At 48.1% G+C, this 23,603-nt stretch overlaps 1 protein-coding gene across 2 annotated transcripts in view; it reads right to left on the bottom strand.

Annotated features, from left to right (window-relative positions):
• The window catches only part of OPRD1 (opioid receptor delta 1), a 65,862-nt gene that overhangs the window by 7,644 nt on the left and 34,615 nt on the right, over nucleotides 1–23,603 (bottom strand). Inside the window, exon 1 of one of the 2 annotated variants that reach the window (XM_040466938.1) lies at nucleotides 8,254–8,458. The exons of the other annotated variant lie outside the window; for it this stretch is intronic. Coding sequence (XP_040322872.1) covers nucleotides 8,254–8,258 — 5 coding nt within the window. The 5' untranslated portion in view covers nucleotides 8,259–8,458. Of the gene's footprint in view, nucleotides 1–8,253; nucleotides 8,459–23,603 lie in introns of those variants that run through there. 2 annotated transcript variants of the gene reach the window in all.

The raw sequence follows: 23,603 nt of genomic DNA, 5'->3' as shown, positions 1-23,603 counted from the left end.
CTCTTCTAGTCACTTCCTAAGAAAGGACACATAGGAAGTAAAATTTTATACCCTTTTTATACCCATTTACACATGTCTGAGAATGTCTTTATTCTATCCTCACTTCTGATTTGACTGTATATGGAACAGTAAGTTGGAAATAGTTTTCCATCAGAATTTTGAAGGCATGGCTCCCTCATCTTCTAGCTTCAAGTGTTGCCACTGAGGTATCTGAAACCATTCTGATTCTTGGTGATGTGTATATAATCTGTTCTCTCCACCTTCAAAACATTTAGGGTCTTCTCTTTATCCCTGGTATTCTGATATTTTGTAATGAGATGCCTTAGGGTGGTTGTTTTCATTTGTATTGGTCCCTCTCATTCTGAAGATTCATGTCCTTCAATATGAAATATCCTCACTTCATATCTTTGATAATTAACTCCCTTCTGCTTTCCCTGGAATCCCTAGAAAATTGTCAGTCAGATATTGGGCCTCTTGATTGATCCTTTAATTTTCTTATCTTTCCTGTTTTCCATCTCTTTGTCTTTTTGGTACATCCTCTGGGAAATTTACTTTTCATTACCTCTCAACCTTTCTATTGACTTTTTTATTTTATTTTGGCTCTCATGTTTTATTTTCCCAGTGTCATTTCTCTTTCTTTTATTATTTCTTTTTTATATAGCATTTATAGCATCCTATTTCATGGATACAATATCTTCTCTTATCTCTCTGAGGATACTAATAATTTCTGTTTTGTATTTTCTTCTGCTCACTGCACTATTTGCTTCAAACATTTCTATTTATTTGTCTACTTTGGCCTCCCTCTTTTATCCTGGAGACTTCCTTCAAATATCTAGTGATATGTGACTAAGGTTGATCTTTGAGTAAAGCACTAAATAACTAATTGGCAGCTGTGTGTGTGTGTGTGTGTGTGTGTGTGTGTGTGTGTGTGCACATGTGCACATGTGTGCATGTGTGCATCAGTGTGGGGCTCCTGTCAACTGCTGCGCCTCACTGTAGGGGGACTAAGCAGAAACCAAGCTTTTATATTGGGAAACATCTAAATATCAGTGTCAGCATGTCTCTTCTCTGGGACCTTGAGAAAAAGTCTTCTAACCTCCTGCCTGGGGAGCATACTTCTGGCTGTCAGGATTATGGTAGCAGAGCTGGAGAGGAAGTCTGTGGATCCCCCCACTTTCCATTTGGTACCTCACTCTGATCCTTTCTGTGTCTGCTGGGCCCAAGTTCAGAGTTCCTCCAGCTTACCTTGAGGCAAAAACCCTTAACCTCCTGCAGAGTGGAGCATTAGTCACCTGACTGTGCAGGGTACAAGAGTGGGGGGCCTAAGGGTCTCAATGCTCCCTCTATAGATAATCCATCCCCTGTGCCTGTTTTCAGCCCTATACCTCACCCCTGCTCAGCCTGGCACTACCCTTCGAATTGCTCTGCATCATCCAAATAGGTGTTGACATCTCTTCAGGAACATAAACTAAGGCAAAAGAGATGAAGTGACTTGCCCACAGTCACATGACCAGTAAGGAGTAGAGCTGGTATTTAATTCATGCAGTCTAGTGCCAACATGTGGTAATGACTTTTCTATACTGCCCTTTAGTGCATGTTACCTTCCTTCCTGCCCCCCTCCCCTGCCCAGAGTTAGTGAAAAAGTCAAGGAATGTGAACTCACTACAGGTTGAGGTTTGTTCACTCTTCCAACAGGTAGGTTATTGATTAATAATCAAGCATCTGGTATGTTCCAGGCACTGAATAAGGAATACAGGAGTGAGGACGACAGTCTAGTTTCTTGAAATTCATGGTCTCAGGGAGGAGACAGACATTAAACAAATTGCTGCACTGATTAGTGTACAGTTACTCACTATTATGGCTCTACCATGAAGAATAAGAACAGGGTATGGTCATAGACACTACCCAGAGGGAGTGTGAGGGGGGTTTGTGGAAGGAATCTGGCTTCGATTGGAAGGTCAACAGTGGCTTCTCTGAGAATGTGTGCTATGAACTGAATTATAAGAGACACTTGAGAGCTTGCTCCTCTCTCCCTCTCCTTCCCCTGCCCTCTCTTCTTGCCAAATGAGGACACAGCAAGAAAGTGGCCACCTAGAAGCCAGAAAAAGAGCTCTCATCAGAAACTGACCATGCTGGCACCTTCATCTTCCATTTTCAGCTTCCTGAACTGTGAGAAAATAAATTTCTGTTGTTTAGGCCAACCAGTCTATGGTATTTTGTTATGGCAGTTTGAGCTGATTAAGACAAGGTGACATTTCTACCAGGTTGGAAAGAATAAGGAGTCAGCCATGTGAAGATAAGGAGGTAGGTTGTTTTAGGCAGAAAGAACAGCATGTGTAAAGGCCCTGTGGCAGCAAAAAGCTCAATGAGCTGCAGGAAAGATCAGAAATTAAGTGTGACTAAATGGCAGTAAGCCCAAGAGGAAGCAACAGAAGATGTAGCAGGAAGTCAGCAGGGGTCAAGTCATGCACAGCAGGAAGTTTGGATTTTATTCTGAGTGCAACAGGAAGCCATTGGAGATTTTAAGCAAGAGAGTGATGTGGTTTGATTTGTGTGTGTTTCTTAAAAGATCACTTCGACTACTGTGTGGAGGCTAGATGAAGGGAAGAGCAAGACTGGGTGAGAGACTGAACTTTCTAGAAAGATAAATCATTTACTGCCCCACCCCTCAAAACCCTACTGTTGGTCTCTAATTTTTTTCCTATTTCAAAAAGCTGTAGATATGACATTAGATCCTTACCTTATGCCATATAAAAAAATTAACTCAATGGATGAAAGACTGGGCACCTGGGTGGCTCAGTTGGTTAAGCATCCAACTGTTGATTTCAGCTCAGGTCATGATTGCATGGTTCATGAATTTGGGCCCTGCATCAGGCTCTGCTCTGATAGTGCAGAGCCTGCTTGGTATTCTCCCTTTCTCTCTCTCTCTCTCTCTCTCTCTCTCTCTCTCTCTCTCTCTCTGCCACTTCCCTGCTCATGCATGCATTCTCTCTCTCCCTCTCTAAATTAATTAATTAATTAATTAATTAACTAACTAAAAAAATGGATGAAAGACTTAAATGTAAGAGCTAAAACTATAAAGCTCTTAGAAGAAAATATCGGAGGAAAAGCTACATGATGCTGGATTTGGCAATGATTTCTTGGATATAACACCAAAATCACAGGCAATAAAAGAAAAACAGGTAAACTGGACTGCATTCAAATTAAACAACTTGGTGCATCAAAGGATGCTATCAACAGAATGAAAAGGTCCCACACAGACTGAGAGAAAATATTTGTAAATCACATACCTGATAAGGGCTTAATATGCAACATATATAAAGAACTTCTACAAGTCAATACTTAAAAAAAAAAAGCAAACGACTGGTTTAAAAATTGGGCAAAAAACTTGCAAGAAATGCAAAAACTTGCAAAAAAACAACTGGATTAAAAACTTGGGCAAAAATAGACATTTCTCTAAAGATATCAAAATGACCAATAAGCACATGAAAAGATGCCCAACATCATTAATCACCAGGAAAATGCAAATCAAAACCACAATAAGATACCACTTGATACCTATTAGGATGACTACTATTTAAAAAAACAAACAAACAAAAACAAAAACAGAGGGATGTCTGGGTGGGTCAGTCAGTTAAGAGTCCGACTTTGGCTCAGGTCAGGACCTCACAGTTTGTGAGTTCGAGCCCTGAGCCGGGCTCTCTGCTGTCAGCACAGAGACTGCTTCAGATCCTCTGGCCCTCTCTCTCTGCCCCTCCTCAAAAATAAACATTAAAAAAAATGTCAAGTGTTGACAAGGATGTGGAGAAATTGGTACACTGTTCGTGGGAATATAAAATGGTGTAGCCACTGTGGGAAAACAGCAATAGCAATTCCTTAAAAAACCTGAAAACAGGATTGCCATATGGTCCAGCAATTCCACTTCTGGGTACATACCCAAAGCATTAAAACAGGGTCTCCAAGAGGTATCTATATACAAAGTAGCACATTCATAATAGCCAAAAGGTGGAAACAACCCAAGTATCTATTGACAAATGAATGGATAAACAAGATGTGGTCTATACATACAACAGAACATTCCTTTTTAAGGAAGAAAATTCTGACACATGCTACAACATGCATGAACCTTGAGGACACTGTACCGAGTGAAATAAGCCAGTGACAAAAGGGCAAAAACCTCTGTGACTCCACTCATAATGAGGCACTTAGGGTAGTCAGATTCATAGAGGCAGAAAGTGGTTATCAGGAGCTGGGCGGCGGGCGGGGGGGGGGTTCTTATTTAATGGGTAGGGAGTTTCAGTTTGGGAAGATGAAAAAGTTCTGGAGACGGATGGTGGAAATGGCTGCACAACAATGTCAATGTACTTAACGTACTTACAATTCGTTAAAATGGTGAATTTTATGTTACTTGTATTTGACCATAATTTTAAAAAAAAGTGAATCATAAAGTGCTGTTATTGTGTCTGTTTTCTAAGTTTAAGAGTGTGGTGTGGGAATCCTTTAGAACTTGGTTCCTCAACATACTTATTACTTCACCTCTCTGAACCTGTGTCCTTGTTGGCAATTTCAGCGTAACTGGCTTTTTAGGAGCAACACATGTGAAAGTATCTAGCTTACTGGCCGGCGTGTAGACAAGAACTGACAACCCTTGGGGTTCTTTTTCCCCTGATACTATTCTGCTTTTTTCTCATAAGGTTCCCACTGGGTCCACCTCTGGGGGTGAGGATAGTAAGCCTGGCAAACCTCTACTGACTGTAAGATGCCCTGGGAAATCCTTTGCTTTTCTTCTAAGTCAAAACCCTCCATTAGGTCATCTTGAATTACACAGCTGCTAGGGGAGTTTGCTCTCTACAAAGAAGGATAATGATCTAGTTTCTCAGTCCTCAGTGAAGCCCCCTTTCTACGAAGGCCGGAGTGACCGGCCACGTTCATTCCACAGCCTTAAACCCATTCCATCATCTGTCGGACAAGCCCCATTGGCAGGGAAGATCATCACCACCTCAACGTGATGGAGACCGGGTGTGCTCTGTGCCTGAAGCACATTGTCCATACATGCTCCTGCGCCTCTGGAGAGCTGCACTTCTCAGCTGACAAACCCCTAGTAAGAATTTTCACCCCCGGGGAAAGCCACGCACTTGGTTAGAGCGGCTGCTATCTTAGTGCCTGGTGCTCAGAAGGTTAAAACGCTCCCTCCTTCGTGCAAGGCCTGCATGGGACGGGTCTGACAGCTTTGGGCCGGTTGTTTGCGTTCTTTAAGCAATATTCTCTGTGTGTCTTTTCCTTCATGGGCCAGGCACCATGCCAAACCAGTGACTGCATGACTTCATTTCCTTCTCACTGCAGCCCTGAGTGCTAATTCCGTCCTCACTCCACAGATGAGCTAAGATGGACGGCTCGCCCAAAGTCACGCAGCTCAAAAGTGCCAGCAATGGGATGCAGCCTTAGATCTGGTCTCTGCACTTTGCTGTTCACTGTCCCCCAGCCTCCCTGCCACCTGCACTAGCTCATCAAACAGTAGCCAGGGAGAGGGGCCCAGCCTGGAGGCCAAGACCAAGTGGAGTAAACGTCTGGACGTGGGCTAGCTCCACAGCGTCCTTCTGTTTTTCACACATTCCTGCACCCTGCTATGGTCTGGGAGTGTGGAGACAATCTGCTCACAGTCCAGGTGGGGTTGGGAGAGACAGACCCACAAACCTCAGAACAATGTCACAGGCACAATGGCGACACATGAGGAAGAGAGGTCAATTCAGAACTAAACGTACACCTCTGGTCACAAGGGGGTGGCAACCAGCATTTACAGACAAGCACAATGTGCCGGGTCTTTCCCAGGCATGATTTTCCATACTCTGTACACCTGAGTTTTGTTTCTTTTTCTTTTTTTTTAATCTTTATTTTTGAGAGACAGACAGACAGATTGAGAGCAGGGGAGGGACAGAGAGAGAGAGACCCAGAATGTGAAGCAAGCTCCAGGCTCCAAGCTGTCAGCACTGAGCCCGACGCAGGGCTCAAACTCACGAACCTTGAGTTTATGACCTGAGCCAAAGTTGGGCACTTAACCAACTGAGCCACCCAGGTGCCCCCCTCTTTTTTTTTTTTTACTAGATAATAAACATTTATTGGACATAGAAGATGTGCCAGGCATGGGGAAAACATTTTCCATCATTTAGTCCTCCCAACACCCCCACAGGGTAGAAAGTATTTATTATTCTCAATTAACAGAGGGCAGTAAAGGAGCAAGGTTGCAGAGTCAGAAAGAGACTGAGTAGAGATTCAAATGGAGTGCTTTTCCCTGAAAACCCGGCACCTTCATTTTAACTTTGGTTTCAGCTTCTCTCCCAGGGACCCAAAATATTCTGTGCCCCCCTCAACTCTTGTTGACAATTAAAATATAAGCTCTCTAAAGGCATGGTGTTTCTCTTGCTCACCACTATGTATCTAGAACCTACAGCAGTTCCTAGTACAAATAATAATGTGCTCAAAACCCATTTGTCAATGAAATAAATGTCATTGTGTGTCTTCCAGACTAGACTGGGGCATCCTTCAGGCAGGAACTGTGTCCCCTCCATGCTGTATCCCAGGTCTCAGCACAGGGCCAGGTCAGAGGAGACACAGGGTTTACTGGAGGAGGCCCAGTGGGACGGAGGAGTCCAGGTGCCTAATCTTTGAAAGGAACCAGCCACAGACTGAAGAGCTCACACTGAGCCAATTCTTCCTCCCCACCTCCTCCTCACTTCTATCCTCAACCCAGACCAACCCAGGTTCCCTGAAGGACACCTGAGCCTGACCCTGTTTGCCCTGAATCTGAAGTGACTCAGATCTGCCGTGGCGAAGGGAAATGTCAGATCATTTATCCAAAGCCGCTAATTTGTTTCTCACTAAACGGAGGGGTATTTTCTCCACTTAAGACACCATAGCCCATGGGGATCAAAGTGGGGGCAAGAGACCTGAAAAGAAACACAATAACGGCAACAAGGTAGGAGCACCACCCTCAGTCCGATCCAACCTTGGGGACAAATCAAACAAAATGGCTTCAGCCTAGATCGAAACACATTTGGTTCCAAACAGCATGGTTTGCTGGAGTATTTAGAATCAATTTTGTTCCAAATGCTTTTTGAGATCTCAAAAATAATAGCTGCTCACTATAAAATGTTCAAATAATACAGAAATCATTTAATAAAGAAAATTTAAAACCACTATTAACATTACAGGCCATTGTTACAGATAACTTGCAAACACTCATACCCTGTTTTATATAAATGGGATCTTGCTCTAATACTGTTACATAACCTGTTTCTTTCTCTCAAAAGTATGCTGTGACCATCTCTCTATATCCATAGATACAAATTAATATAATTTTTGATGACGGACTGTTATTCTAACCCAGAGGTCAACAGACTTTTTCTGTAAAGGGCCAGAGGGTAAATATTTTAGGCTTTCAGGCCACATAAGATCTCTGTTGCATATTCTTGTTTTGTTTTTTTACAACCCTTTCAAAGCATAAAAACTGTTTTTAGCTCAAGGACCACAGAAAAACAGACTGCAGGCTGGGTCTAGTCTCACTTATGGACACTGAAGCTCCTGCGTGAAATAATTTAATAAATTCCCTATTGAAAGATATGGACGTTGTTTCCACTTTTTTGTTATTATAAATAATGTTATGATAAACTCCTTTGTGCACTCAGATATCTGTTGGTCTCCTTGGGAAAAAGATTCCTAGAATCTCAGAGCTGGAAGGAACCTTTACAGTGACACGGGCATTCCTTCTAAGGCAGTCCAGACAAATGGCCTTGCAGTTTCTGCTTGAGTGTGCCCAGAGAGGGGGAACTCACCACCCGCAGGCACAGTCCAGCCCACTGTTGGGACGACTCACAGGGTAAGCAAGTTCTCTCTCTCTTTGTTGGAACTAAGGGCTGCCTCTTTTTCACCCAGTACTATTGTTCCCCATTCTGCTCATGGAATCACAGAATCTAAAACTAACCCTTCTCCCTTCTGACTGTTGGAAAATAGGAGGTATCAACAGTGCACATCTCAATTGTGGCTCCGTCGGTTAAGCATCTGACTTCGGCTCAGGTCATGATCTCACAGTTCGTGAGTTTGAGCCCCATGTCGGGCCCCCCTGGGGCCTGCTTCAGATTCTGCCCCCTCTCAGAGATTCTCTCCCTCTCTCTGCCCCTCCCCTGCTCGTGCTCTCTCCTGTCTCTCTCAAAAACAAATAAACATTAAAAAAAATTAAAAAGAAAAACCAGTACGCACCTCATCCAGCTGTGGTGAGATCAGAGCTAATACAAGTAAGTGCTCAGTCCAAGTGAGCTGTTATGGCCGGTTGGTTAGCTGCCTTCTCAGCATCACAGGGCCATACCTGGAGCCCTCAGGTACGCTCCTGACTATCTGAGTAAATAGGATACCCTCCTCTTGGGTTAACAGAGGGCCAGAGATGATGCAGGTAAGCCACATGGCAGGCACACAGATGGTGCTCAGGCCTGGCCTCCTCCCATCTCTCTAAGCAAGTAAGTGAGGCCAAATCCATTTTCTGTGGGATCTAAAACCTCAAATCCATTAACGTGGACATATGCCCCAGCAAGCAGGGCTGGCCTCTGCGGACAGGTGTCCAGGTTTCTGCCTCGTGACTGGCTGCATTCTGCCCATACCCAGATGAGGTTTCCAGTGTTTCCTACCTCACCCATCACTGCTGGTGGGGCATCAGCTTAGGCTGCAGCCCCTGCCACACAGGCCCCCAGGTGGGTCTCCTCAGCTCACAACTCTGTTCATCTCCTTCTCCTTCTGAACTGCTCCAGAAATTCCCCGCCCCCTGCACATCCACACTGTGGGCCAGGGGCTCAGCAGAGATACTGTCACCACCAAGCCTTTAATAACTGTGGTGGGTGGAATGGTGGCCCCGAGAAAGACACTTCCATGTCCCAACCCTTAGGGCCTGTGAATGTACTGAATTTACTTGGAAAAGGAGTCTTTGCAGACATCATTAAGGATCTGGAGATGAGACCATCCTGGATTCTCTGGGTGGGCTATGACGCCAGTGACAGGTGTCCTTGTAAAGGTGCAGACAGAAGCAGAGGCTGGGGTGATGCAGCCACAAGGCAGGCCTGGAGCCACCAGAAGCTGGAGGAGGAGGCAAGCAAGGACTCTTCCCAAGCGCCTTCAGAGGAAGCACCGCCCTGCAGACACCTTGTGGACTCTTGGCCTCTAGGACTGTGACAGAATACATTTCTGTTGTTTTAAGTCCATGTTAATTTGTTAGGGCAGCCCTAGAAAACTAAGGGAGGTGCAGCCCAGAGAGAAGCATGGCCTTTGGCACCAGGTACACCTAGATTTAAGCCTCAGCCCTGTCTCTAACTAACTGTACAACCTTGGGCAAGTTCTAACTTGTCCCGAGCCTCAGTCTGCTCCTCTGCGAACTGGGAATAAAGATCCTTCCTCAGGAGGGTGTGGTGAGTACCAAATGAGTTCATGCTTATGATGTCCCTAGCACACTGCTTGGCACACTCATATCATAGTGGCTTCTCTTGTCCAGACAGGGGAAAAGGGCCCAGAATGATACCTGCTGACCTGCCCTGGGGGTCCTGGGCTCCCTCCTGGCTCCTGTGCTGGCCTTTGGTAACCTGTCACCATTTTGGTGAGACACAGAGCCCTGTGCTGGAACTTCAGCACTGGAAGAGGCTCTGATCTATAACACTGAGTTCTAACCTCCTCTCCCCCTTTACAAATTGGGAAACTGAGGCCAGGAGAGGCAAAGACAGTTACACGAGGTTACGCAGAGTGTCAATTCTCCTGACTCCCGAGAGGCCAAGTTCTTTCTTCTCTACCAAGCTGTCCTCCTAGCAGCTAACTCTCAGATGAAGGGTTCAGGTGGCTGAGGCCAAAGGGAAAGGGGCGCTCCCGTCCAAGGCTTCAGCATTCCTGATGAAGGCCTGGGCTCTTACTAGATGCCCACATTCTAGGTCCCTGTGTCCAGTGATTAGCCAATGTCAGGGAGGTCCATGGATGGAACCATCCCCCTCCCCATCATCATTTTCACCATCTCTATCACAGCAGCTACGCTGACTCAGTGCTTACACGGGCTTGACATAGTCTATAGAATTCTATCGTGACATTTACATAGATTACCTTGTTCAATTGCTCCAACAACCCTATGCAATTGCTCCATTATCATCCTTACACACAGGAGGAGAATGAGACTCGGGGAGTGTACTGGGTTGAATAGGTCCCCCCCCAAATTCATGTCCACCTGGAACTTCAGATGTGACATTATCTGGAAATAGGGTCTTTGCAAATGTCATTAAAATGAAGTCATACTAGATCAGCATGGGCCCTAAATCCAATGTGACTGGTGTCCCTATAAGAGGAAGCACAGAGACATACACGGAAGGAACATAGCCATGTGAAAACAGATGCAACCACTGCAGAGATGCAGCACAAGCCTAAGCGATGCCAAAGATTGCCAGCAACCACCCGAAGCTAGGTAAGGGGGAATCCTTCCCGAGAGCCTTTGGAGGGAGCATGCCATGCCTGATTTCACACTTCTGGCCCCCTGAACTGTGAAGGATACATTTCTATTGTTTTAAGCCACCCAGTTTATGGTCATTTGTTACGGCACCCCTAAGAAATGAATACAGAGGGGTTAATCGTCTTGACAGCCGTGGCCTCAAACACAGAAGCAATCAATGTCTGTTAAAATGGCTCCACTCCCCAGTTCTCCCAACAAAGGGACTTTTTTTTCCCCTCCCATCGGGAATATAGAATGTTAGCACTGAAAGGAAAGGTGGCTGGTGAGAGTATTTACTGAGCACTTACTATGTGCTGGTTGTGCTGCTAAGTAAGTGCCACAAGTGTGTTCCTATCCCACTGAATCTGCACCGGAGGTGAGCATTACCCCCATTCCACAGGTGAGGAATGTTGAGGCTCGGGGGGTGAAGAAACCCACCAGAAGTCCCACAGCTAGGAGTGGCAGGATTCGGCCTTGGCTCCCACTGACTCCAGAACCCACTAGCTTAACCTCTACCCCATCTTCTTCTCCCAGTTTGTCAAGGTCAATCCCTCTGCTTTACAAATGAGAAAACCGAGGCACAGCCACAGCAGTGATCACAAAGGCTCGGCCCACTGTGGGGAATAAATAGCTTAAATAAAGCATCTGCCAGCCAGCCTGGGTCCAGTTGGGGCTCCCTGTGTTTGTAGACAAAGGACGGTTGCTCTTCCCGCTGACAAAACAAGCCAGGCTGGGCAGCAAGGGCTGCAAGCTGTGTCCCTGCCCACCATTTAACAGGAGCGGCAAGTCGCCAGAAATTAATTAGCTGTCTCAGTTTTGGCAAAGCCTAAGGAAGGAAAGTGGTTAATTATAACAAGGCATGTCACAGGAGATGATTAAAGGCTGGAACATGGAAATAAAGGGCCCTGAGTTGAACATGAGTTGGGGGGCAGGGAGGTCAGGTCAAGCTCAGCAATAAACAGAGCAGACACCTTGTGCAGCTCATGCTCATGTAAGCCAGGGAAGAGAAGCTCCTCTCCATCAGCCCAGCTCTGCTTCTGGCTTAACGATGGCTGGACCAAGGAATGGGGCAGCCAGACACAACAGAGGCCCCAAGAAAGCAGAGTTGCTCAAGTGTGGCATGTCAGCCCATGGGTCTCTGGAAATAGGACACATCCCTCCTACAAACACCTACGGACATGCTGCCTGAGGGTCAGACCCTAGGTTGGGGCTCCAGCTCTGAACAAAGGCTACTCCCCCTGCCCCACACCTGCTCACCTGAAGAGGGAGAGATGAGCAGTCAAGTGTTTGGAAAAATATGTGCGGACGGGGGACACAGGACACTGGTGGGAACACAGAGGAGGGGGGTCTGTTGGCCTGGGGGCAGCAGAGAAGGCTCCCTGGAGGAGAGATTTACTAAGCTGAGAGGCAAAGTGTTAATCTAGAGAGAAAAGAGGTCTGAGGCTCCCACACATCTTCCCTCTTGTCTTGTAGTTGGAGGATTTTTATTATAGATCCCAACTACTCCATAGAGAGAAGCTCATTAACAAAGTGTCAACTAGATATTTAGGAAACAGAGATGTCTCCTTAGGACCAGGGATTGAACTAGGAAATAGGATAGAAGATGAACGGGGCACAGTTCCCACCCTCCAGGAGCCACCAGTGTAAAATGGAAAGCAAACACCACATTACAACTAGAAAACACTGTGTCATGACCATGTGTGTCTCCCCTCATTCTATGCGACAGGCACGGACAAAGGCACTTGATTTACATCATTGCATTTCACCCCTCACAACAAATGACTGTGGTGAGCACTATCGCTGCATTTGGCAGACTAGTGGACTGAGGCTCAGAAAGGCAGAGAAATTTGCCCAAGGTCACACTGCCTTTAGGTTGTAGTACCAGGACTTAAGCCAGGGTCTGTCTGATTCTATGATGATTAGTTTTATGTGTCAACTTGGCTGGACTTTAGTACCCAATTATTTAATCAAAACGAATTTAGGTGCTGCTGTGAAGGTATTTTGTAGATGTGGTTAATATCTGCAATCAGCTGACTATAAGGAAATTATCCTTGGTAACGAGGTCAACCTTAAGAGCAAAACTGAGCTTTCCCAGGGGAAGAAGAAATTCTGCCTGTTGATTGCAGCATAAGCTGTTGCCAGAGAGTTTCCAGCCGGCCACCCTATCCTACAAATTTCAGACTTGCCTTGCCAGACCCCACACTGCATAAGCCAATTGCTTGAGATAGATGCTACTGGTTCTTTTTTCTGGCAGGACTATGTCCGATACAGACCTGAAAGCCCAAACTCTAGGCTAAGGTTGATGCTGGGAGCCACACACTCTCCTCACGAGAAAAAGGAAATGACACCAGCCACCATGCAAGCGTTGCAGAGGCTGAGATTTCACAAGGTCCCCTGTATGCAGCCTTATATCATTACCAAAGCACATGCTCATTTTTGCCATAGTTGTATGTGATGGATCCTTGAATTCTTCTGATTCTGAGTCCTTCCATTGCTAAGTACATGTCCCACAATTCCATGTAAAAATATTGCACACCAGGCTGTCATTCTTAGTGACCACTCTGTGGGTGATACAGGGATGGTTCAGCTTGCCTAACCTGTCCCCGGCCCCCAAGGGACATGCTTTGAGGACAAGGGGCAAGGCAGGCCCTGTGCAGAGGACTTCACATCCATTCTCTCCTTTGACCCACACATATATTCCCACTTTGTTCATGGAAAGAAACTAACCCACAGAGGAGAGGTGCTTATCTAGGAGTTCAGAGTGGACAGAACCAGGATCCAAAGTCAGATATTCCAAAAAGCCCAGGTTTTCCACCTCTAGGCCTCAGACCATGCTGTACATTACTTAGGACATATCCCTCTACCTGACACACGGAATTTCACCTGTATTTTATTTATCAACAATCTATCATTTTAATGATTCTACAACTCAGTCTACCCTGCTCCGTGGCCTCTCCTAAATGCCAGCAATATACAAAAGTCATTTTCCACAGTTGGAATCAGAGGGTGTCATGAATTTGACCTTCTTCTCAGCCATTGCTTCACGGTCTCTTTGCACACGCAGGCTCTGGGAGTTACGGGGGCCTCAGTTCAAAGGCTGACTGCCATTTATTAACTGTGGCCCTGGGCAAGTGAATTATCATCTCTGAGCCTCAGTGCCCTCCTCTGTCAAATGGAGAGAAACATGGTGCCAACCTCATAGAGTCGGGAGGATTAAATGAGATAATATACAGGAGGCACTCAGCACAGAGGTGGCCACCTTGTCAGCATTCAAGAAAGGTCAGCAGTGCTATTTCTGGTGTGAAGCCCTGTGGAGTCAATATGCCACGCTTTGCCATTGAACCCTCTCTTATCTGGGATGACAGGACTGAGCAGGTGAGGAGAGTGTCTTAGGACTACTTGCCCCTCCCAGCAGCATAGCCCTGTGGCCATGTGCTGGCCTCCACTTCCTGCCCTGCCTCTCCCAAGGAGGAATGGAAAATCACTAGATGTGGGGCTTTCCCAGCACTCGAGGAGGATGAGTTTTTGTAACCAAGGGAAACAGATCATCTCCATCTGTACTGCAGGGGCATCTGGGCCAGACCAAGCAGGTTTTCTCCCTCAGCTTAATCCCTGTCCCAGGGTCCCAAGAGCTGGGAAACCAGCCAGAAGACATCATTATTACCAACAACTTCCTGTTCCGGGCCAGGCCCTGAGCTAGGGCCATACATCATCTGCCTTAACCTTCACTGTTCCCTCTGCCCAAAACACTTCCACCCAGGGACAGGCCTCTGCTTAGTTGTCTCCTCCTCCCCAACCTCACTAGACACAACTGCAGCCCCGCCATTCTCCCTCCCCAGTGCTGTCTTAGTTGGCTTCATTGCCTATAGCCTTGGCCTTACACCAACTTATGTATTGTCTATCTTTTCCCCCACTAGAACGTCAGCTTCATGAAGGCAGGGACTGTGTCTTGATCGCTGTTACATGCCCAGCCCCTAGAACCATGCCCAGTAGGAGGAGGGGCTGCTGAATGTATGCCTGCCACAACCCCACGATGCACGTGATGGTCTATCATCCCCATTTTACAGATGAGAAAACAGGCTCAGTGAGGTGAGCCCAAGGGTGGATGGCCAGCAAGAAGCAGACCTAGGTTTGAACCTCAGTCTGTCTGCCCCTGACAGATGTGGCCACCTTGCCAGGCGCTAGCTCTGCCCCAGGAATCTTGGACTTCTCTGGGCCCGTGAGATGTTGTCAGTGGCCCCCAGGCCAGGCTGCCCTGAGCAGGAACCCACTGCCCTTGCTCCTGGGTACAGCTATTTCTAGATACCCTTTGGCTCGCCCTTAGCCCAGTTAATCCCAGGTGTGGAAAGAGATGCAATAAGGGATAAGGGGTTAGGAAAGGCAAGTTCCAGTCCTGCCCTGACCACTAACTCAAGAGACACTGAACCTCTCAAGCCTCTGTTCCTTCATTTTTGTTTTTATTTTTTTAAGTATTTTTCAAATGTTTATTTTGAGAGAGAGAGAGAGAGAGAGAGAGAGAGAGAGAGAGAGAGAGAGAGAGAGAGAGAGAGAAAGAGAGAGAGAGAGAGAGAGAGAGAGAGAGAGAGAGAGAGAAACATGAAACGGGGAGGGACAGAGAAAGGGGGAAAGAGAATCCCAAGCAATCTTTGCACTATCAGCGCAGAGCCCAATGTGGGGCTTGATCTCACCAACCATGAGATCATGACCTGAGCCAAAATCAAGAGTCAGTTGCTTAACTGACTGAGCCACCTCAGCACCCTGGTTCCCTCATTTTTAAATCGGAGGGGCTGAACTTGACATACAGGTGGCAGAAGATAGGGTAATGGTTAAGAGTATGGGCTCTGAGATCAGAATGACCCAATTTCAATCTGACTCTGGGCCTTTGAGCAGGTTGTAGAATTTCTCTGTGCCTCAAGTTTCCTCATCTGTAAATGTGGGCAACAAACTCACCTCATATGGGTCTGGGAGATTAAATTGGGATACTGTATATACATCTCTAAGCAGACTGCCTGGCACAAAATAAGTAAAGAGAATCATCATCCATGATTCAAAGCTCTAAGCCTTGGTGAAAAGGTTACCTCTGCAGGGGAGAAGGGGGTGCCGTCTCCACCTCTCCCTGTGTTGTGTTTATTAGATGGGGCTTTTTGACCTCACAGGACTTTGAAGTTTGAGTTCTTTCAATTTATCAAGACTCAGAAAGCTACAGAAGACAAGACTCTTTCTGTACACACCCGCCCTGGCCAGAGACAAAGCTGTTGATTTCTGCAGCTGCACTGGGAGCTATAAATCAATAGAACCCAACCCAGACACCCCATCCCACCCCATATCCCCCAGCTGGTAACAGGGCTGCTGCAGCCTGCATGATGGTAAATTGCTAATTTAAGCCAGGCTTTCTGCTCAAGCCCACGATTATCCCTCTTCCTGTGCATGTTATGATGTTCTGGGTAGCCAATTGGATTTAAAGGTCCCAGGACTCGGAGGTTAATGAAATCATGCCTTGCCCTTGCACAGCTTCCAGGCATCATCTGCCAGGAAGGGGAGAAGGGAAATCTGAGATCACAGCATCTCTGAATTTCAGATTTGGGAAGAGGAGCCTAAAATTATGTTTATCTTTTCTCCACCCAAATCCCCAGTGCCATGCCTCCACCAGGTGGTTTTCCAGTGTCCTCTTGCATACCTTCAGAGATGGGAAGCTCCCTACATTACACAGCAGCCCGTACCTTCTTGGAGAGCTTTGACTGTTAGAAAATTCCTTGTAAAAATAATAAGAGGTGTGCACAAATGTAAGTGTTCAAGAATGTTCACAGATGCATTGTTTAGATTGACATAATATTGGAAATAACAGAAGTCCCCCCCAAATAGAACACATTTATACAATGCAGCCATCAAAAAAGTATGTTTTCAAATAGTGTTGATAACTTGACAACATGCTGATGATATAATGTCAAGTGAAAAGACAGCTTACAAACTACTGTATATAACATGATCACTATTCCAATACTGTGATCCTGATGTTATTAAAACACACAGACACAGAAGCAGAGAGAGAGAGAGAGAGAGAGAGAGAGGGAGAGAGAGGGAGAGATGGGAAGGAAATACACCAAAATAACAAAGCTTTTCTCCTTTAGTGAGATTAGGGGTAATGACTGTCTCTACTTAAACTTCTCCATATTTTCTGCAATAACTACTGTGTTACCTCTACAGCAAAAGAAAAATTTTAATATTGAGCTAATAAAACTTCCCTGTAAGATCTACCCAATAATTCTAGTTCCTCTGGGGCTCAATAAATGTTGGTCGAATGAATGAGAAGCAAGCCTTTGAAATAGACACGATAGAAAACGTTCACTGAAAACTTGCCAAACGCCTAGTTCTGTACTGAAGTCCTTCACATCACGCCTCATAAACTTCTCAAAACCACCCTATGAAGGTCTAATGCTACTCCCATTTCACAGATGAGAAAACTGAGGCTCAGAGAGGTTGTGCATGTATTGCCTACGCTCACTCGCTTAGGAAACGGCACAGCTGGGCCATGATCCCAGGTCAGTCTTGCTCTGATGTCAGGGCTGTCGACTGCTGTCAGCCCACACAGAGGCCTCGGAGATTTGCAGACAGCAATCCGCCAGTTCCTCCCTTGCTCTAACTAGACGTTGCCAGCTCTCGCTCCATGTGTCTCATGGACAGTGGTGGCAGAGTGGACATGGAGTGCGTTTGGAGTCAGAAAGGCCTGGGTTTGCACCTTTCGGGCTGTGAGAGCCACCTGCTCCCTCTGCGTCTCCTGGTCCTCATGTGTAAATGAGAATCTACAGCCCCCATTGCAGGGCTGCAGAAACCTCTGGCACATAGCAGGGCTCAGGAGAGGCTTCTTGGTGCCCTTGGTGACTCTGGGCCCACCCCAGCGGATCTGTGAGTTACATGCTCCCCAGGGAATGAACCCGAGAGCCGGAAAAGTGTCCGGCTGGGGGCAAGGCCAGGAGAAGCAATGGAACACGGGCCAGGGCAGCCGCTTGCCTTCCCCGAGGTCTCACCAGGGCTCACCTGGCCCAGCCTCCGGCCTTCTTGACAGTCTGACAGCATTCCATTTTAGAAAGGGGACAACTGAGGCCAGGGTTTGATGACCCATTCAAGGTCCCACAGCTCTCTCCTGTCACCCTGAGCCAGCCTCTCGGGTTTCCCTGCACTGAGGCCCTCCGCCTCCATCCTGCCCCGTGCCCATCCACACCCAGTTCATCATCCTCTTGAACACCATTCCGCACAGATCACTCTGAAGTCCTCTTCACCATGACCTGTGACTCAAAGCTCCCTCATTTCCCACTATGGTCCCCTTCCCGTGGAACCTGAGAACCCATCCAGCCTCAGCTCCCACTGTCCAGACCTGCAGCCTCTGGCCCCTAACACAATCATGCCGCCCTGTCTCCAGGCCTCTCCTCAGACGCACCTCATCCTCCCCACCAGAGCAACTCCCTCCAATTACCTGGGGCTGGGCCATGCTGCTCTTTGAACATTCCTCTAACACTGGGAATTGTGGAAGGCAGAGACCAGCCCGGGTGGATGCATCACTGGCTCCAGGGCCTAGCCATGCTGAGGACATCTACTTGCAGGGCATATGTTGCTTTTGTCCCTGAAGCCTCTCTGCTTTCACAGCCCTCTGAGCCCCTGATACTCAGCTCAACCACTGTGACATTCCCTGCCCTCAGCAGCTCTCCATCATCCTGCAAACCTCTCTTTGCTCTTGCTGTTCCCTCTGCCTGGAATGCTCCACCCCCACCTCTCCAAGTAGCCAACTGCCATTGCTGCTTCGCGACTCAGCACCACTCAGCACCCGCAGTACCTCCTCTGGCCAAGTCAGGGGCTTGCCCTGGACTCCCCACAGCTCCCAGAAGATTCGATTGTCCCTGGAGCTGTAACTAAGGGGCGGGGGGTGGGGGATGCTGGGGAACATGGCTGTGTTAGAAGCCAGAGGCCAGGCTGAAGCTTAAGCTGAGGGTCTGGGCCATGGGACCTAAGGCTGGACAGGCCCGGAAGGGGTCAGCATCAGCTGATGCTTGCTGTATGAGTAAATGGGCAGACGATTCAGGAAGCAGGAAAGAGCCCAATATGGAAAATGTAAATAATCAGGTCCCACAGTCATGCTCTGTCTGCCTGGAGCAGCTGCAGGGGTGCTGGTTAATCATAGCACCTGACACACACTGAGGGCCTACTATGTGCCAGGTGCTGTGCTGTGGCCTTTACATGCATGAGCTCATCTAATCATCCCCAAACCTATCCTGATCACCCCAGTTTCACAAATGCAGAAATGAGGCTCAGAGAGGGTAAGCTGTTTGCCCAAAGCCACACCACTAGGACATGGTCGGGCTGGGATGGAGACCTGGCAATACCTGATCCCCAGATGGGACCTCTACCACTGCACCATGTCACCTCAGTGGGATCTCTCCTGGCCTAGGGACCCTGGGTCCACAGACCCCAACCCAGGCAAGAGAGGGGAGGGAGACAAGAAGTTAATGGCCTCCAAAAACAAGATGGGGACTCAGAGCTCCCAATCCTGCAAAGTTGACACTTTAACACCTATCCCAGCAACCCCTGGCACCTCAGTAGTAGAAAGAGGGGACACCCAGAACCCATTCACCTGTCACAACCCTGCCCCAGTCCATGCTGTCTGGCCCACCCTCCTTTCCCTGCTCTGCACTGCAGTTAGGATGGGAGGGAAAACATGATGCTTCACCAATATCAGCGTGTCATCTTTAGGAAAAAGGTGTTTATGAGTCAGATACTATGATCCACATTTTGCAAATGAAGAAATTGAGGTGCAGTGTGGCAATCCAATTCATTAAAGATCTTAGTAGGTGGCAAAGCCCGCACTTGATACAGGAGTCGTCAAAAGAGACAGGGGCCGAGGGCGAGACCAAGTGGCAGAAAAGCACATGGCCTAAAACAGTCACGAAGAGGCAGGCTGGGCTAGTTACATGCAGCGGGCAGGGTGGGAGAGGTAGGGATGGTCTAAGACACACAGCAGGGTCCAAACCCCCTGAAACCAGGATCTGGGAGAGGTGCAGGCAGGGAATCAGGGCAGGCTGTGGAACAGACAGGAGGCCATGTGGAAAAGCATCAACTCCATTCTCCTGCCTGGATTCTGGGGCCGATGAACCAGGAAGTCCTGGGTCATGCAGAGGGAGGACAGACAGGGTCACCTGTCAGAGATGGGGACCTGCTAAGCCCTTCACACTCTGGCCTACCCAGTGAGCCACCAGTGGGAACTCCTGGATTCCAGCCCTGCTCAGGACACTGACCGCCCAGAAAGAGGGGCTGTTGGGAGACTGCTCTGAGGACCCACAGGGCCACCATACTGGCTGAACTCACACTGCAGGACTAAGGGGCGATGCTCTGCCTGGGGACTAGATGTCCCCCCAAATCCTGCTCGTATTCACAGAAGCCTCGGAAGCCACAGGCCATTTGTTAAGAGCACAATTCCCAGACACCCCTCTCATGCCTCTGGAAGGATGAGTGGGTTTCTCAAACAGATGCGTGATGTAGGGAGAGGGCCAGAGTGTGGGGGAGGCAGGACCGGAGGGTGCTTCGTGATGTGGGATTCCAAGAGTCTTTTTTCTTAGCCCCTCATCCATGTCAAGCTTCTCATCAGGGGCTCCTCTCTTTGTTTCTTTTTTTTTTTTTTAATGTTTTATTTTTTGAGAGAGAGAGAGAGAGAGAGAGAGAGCGAGTGGAGTGCACGACTGGGGGAGGGGCAGAGAGAAAGGGGGACAGAGGATCCGAAGCAGGCTCTGTGCTGACAGGCTGACAGAAGAGAGCCCATCTCGGGGCTCCAACTCACAAAGTGTGAGACCATGACCTGAGCCAAAGTTGGACGCTCAGCCGACTGAGCCACCCAGGAACCCCCCTCTGTTTCTTATTACCCCCTCCTCATCCTTCAGCTCCTCAGAGACACACATCAGGGGCTCCCAAAGCCCCCCCCCCCCGCACCCCCCCGCACTGTCTCATCGCCTGCTACAATTACAAGTCTGTTAGATGACTAGCGGATGATTGTCATTTCTCCCACCGTGAGGGCAGGGATGGTGTACTTTCCTCACCGTTGTATCTCAGCATCTAGCACAGTGTACCATAGAATTTTCTTGAATGAGTTAATTCTTTTCATTCCTTTGCATACAGACGATTCCTTTCTCAAAAGCAGTAAATGGCTCAGCTACAACATGTTAATCCTCACCACAGCCCCGGACACATTGTTCTTATTCCCACTTTACAAGGGAAGAAATGAGCTCCAGAAAGGTAAAGTCAGTAGCCCAAACACACAGCAGGTAAATGGCTTTGAACTCAGGATTCCAACTTAGATATGTCTGGCTTCAGAGCCCCACCTCTGCCACTGTACCAACCCGCTCTCCCACCCTAAGGGTTTCCCTTTGGAAACCTACCCCTGCCCTCAACTGCTGGAGCTCAGGACTGGCACGCAGAATCCATTCCTTCAACCATTCATTCATTCAACCAATCAGCTAACTCGCTTTTTGGTTGTGCCAAGCCCTGCATGGGGTGGCAGGAAACCAGACAGATCAGGGGCCTCTCTTCAGCCTGGGCTCCCTTCTCTCCACTGCTCTCAGGACTTTGCCAGCAGGAGCAGAGCCCCAGGCAGCTGCCCTACCGTTAGTCTCTCCATCAGTGGGGGAAGAATTAAGTGCCAGCCCCATCATCACCCCTCCCTCCAAGGACAGCACCCTAAACTACACAGGCCAAAGAATGTGTAGGATCACAATCTTTTTGTCTCCATTGTTCTCTGATGATTCTAGGACAAGAGGAGGAACAGAATTCTGCCCCCTTCTTCCGTGAAATTCTTTGACTGTCCTCTACCCCAGACAGCTCTGGAAAAAGTTCTAGACTTGGAGTCACAAGACCAGGGTTTTCGCTCCAGGTCTGGAGCTAGCTGTAGGACCTTAAGTCATCCTGTGTCTCTCTGAACCACAGATTCCACATCTGTAAAATGGAGGCATCATATTGAGGATCTGATGCTTATCCCACAGGCTTATAGGTGAGGATTAAATCATTCAGACCCAGAGATAGCTATCACATAGATGATTGGCCCAGGAAATGTCTTAGCAACATGGGGACCTATGGGGGCCAGCTATATGGCTTGCAAGAGGCATTCGATGATGGGATTTGGGGAAGGTTGGTTGGAGCAGCCCTAGCAAGCTGAGCCCAGAGCATACGCTGAGGGGACCCTCAGAAGTGAGAGGCCTTCCCCTGGCTCACAGGTAGTGGGGGAGATGTGCTCATCGGCCCAACATCCAGAGCCCCCGGAGAAGAGGCCGGGAATGGCACTCAGCACATTGACAGGGCTCTTCCCAGACTCCAGCACCTAGAGTTCCCCAGAGTGCATACGTGCCAGGAACCTGTAACTCAGAATTTTAGCTGCCCTCAGGCCCACTTAGGACAAGTACCTCCTTCTTTAAAAGGCACTAGATTCCGAGGCATCTGGAAAATTCCTCCTCTTCATCACACAGACAGCTTCCATTTATCGGATCCAGGCACCAGGCCAGCTGCATTTTATATGTTTGCTCACTGACACTTCCCAAAAACTCTGTTGAAGAAGGTTCTATTATTACCCCATTCAAAAATGAAGAAACTGAGGCTCAAAGCGGTTAAGTAATTTCCCCAAGTCACAGAGCCATTTCGTGGCAGAGCTGGGATTAATACTCAGGTTGGCCCCACTCTAAAGCCTGTACTACCTCCAAAGACAAGGTGAGGAGAATGATGAACAAAAATGCACAGCAAAGATCAATCCTGCTGTGCTTGGGGGAATTTTCCCAGGGTAGCTGGTAATGAGTCATTGAAAGCACAGGAGATTCTTGTGCCCTCCACTCTTCCTGGGGGAGCAAAGATTCCCCCAGAGATAATTGATGCCAAAGCTCCTTCAACACCCACACACCCATCCGATGCTCCAACGCACGTGGCCCTCCCCTGCAGAGACCCCATACTCTGCAATTCAGACTCCAGAGATCGGGTCTCCATTCTTCAGACAGGGCAAATGAGACAGATGGGGCAGATGGTGTGGGACAAGAGGACTGGGGTGCCCTCTGTGATGGGCATCAGTGACTGGACTGAGACCACAGTTCACATTCCCAACCTCTGAGTCCACAATCTGCCCTCTGCCCTGCTTGGTGGCACCACAGCCCAGAGAGGTTTAGGGCTGTGCCCTTGGTCAACCAGCATGGATGACCCATTTCCACCTAACAGTAAATACAAGGGCATCTTTGTTGTTATAAGGATAGGAGGTTCCTTTCTATCCTTTTTTGCCCATGTCTGAAATAGCAGAACTGGGTCAGGAGGCTGCTGCTTCCAGGCAAGCCGATGATGTTTTAGATTCTCTGAGAAAGTCCCAGCACGCTACATAGACACCAAGAAGAGAACTTCTCTTCCGGAGGCAAAAGCTCAGCTCCACTCCCACCCAAATAAAACACCGTTGCCTCTAGCAGAAAGAAAAGCCTGTTAGAGAAGAGGAGAGAATGAAGCAGGGCATTTGTGAGGAGCTGAAGCCTCGCTGAATCGCATCCAGACCTGGAGACCAGATGGCCACTGAGGAGGGAAGCAGATTACTACCTGGCTGGCCCACAGCTGCTGCCCCCTGCACCCAGGAACCACAGGCCCTCCATCAGCAAATGCACACACAGGGGAACAAACACAAAGATCCGAAGCCACTCCGGATGCTCTCCTCCCCCTTGGGTTTCAAAGATTTGACAAGAAACAACACAGTCACGGGCTCATATAGAGAGAATCACCAACTGACAGTGTGGGACAAGCACACACCAACACAGGAACCCCAAGAGACGGGCATCAATGGGATTTGGTAAGTGCCCCCACCGAATGGTGCAGATACACAAGCACTCCCCTGTCCCCCCAGCACAGACAGCTGTCTCCCCAGAAGCCCGCCCCCAGGACGATTTAGAGGTCCAAACATTCAATACATTTGTACCGTCACAAACACAGAATCACCCACTCATATACTGACAGACCACTAACTGTCGCCAAACTATCCCACATAGCCTAATGCAGAAGCAAGGGGGGCGGGGGCGCGAACAAATGATCAAATGTTATTTAGACACACACA

The sequence above is a fragment of the Herpailurus yagouaroundi genome, unplaced genomic scaffold (genome assembly GCF_014898765.1).
Source record: "Herpailurus yagouaroundi ecotype Mexico unplaced genomic scaffold, PumYag 77, whole genome shotgun sequence".
NCBI classification, from domain to species: Eukaryota; Metazoa; Chordata; class Mammalia; order Carnivora; family Felidae; genus Herpailurus; species Herpailurus yagouaroundi.
The sequence above is the reverse complement of the archived record's forward strand: the minus strand, read 5'-3'. Positions and strand labels throughout refer to the sequence as shown.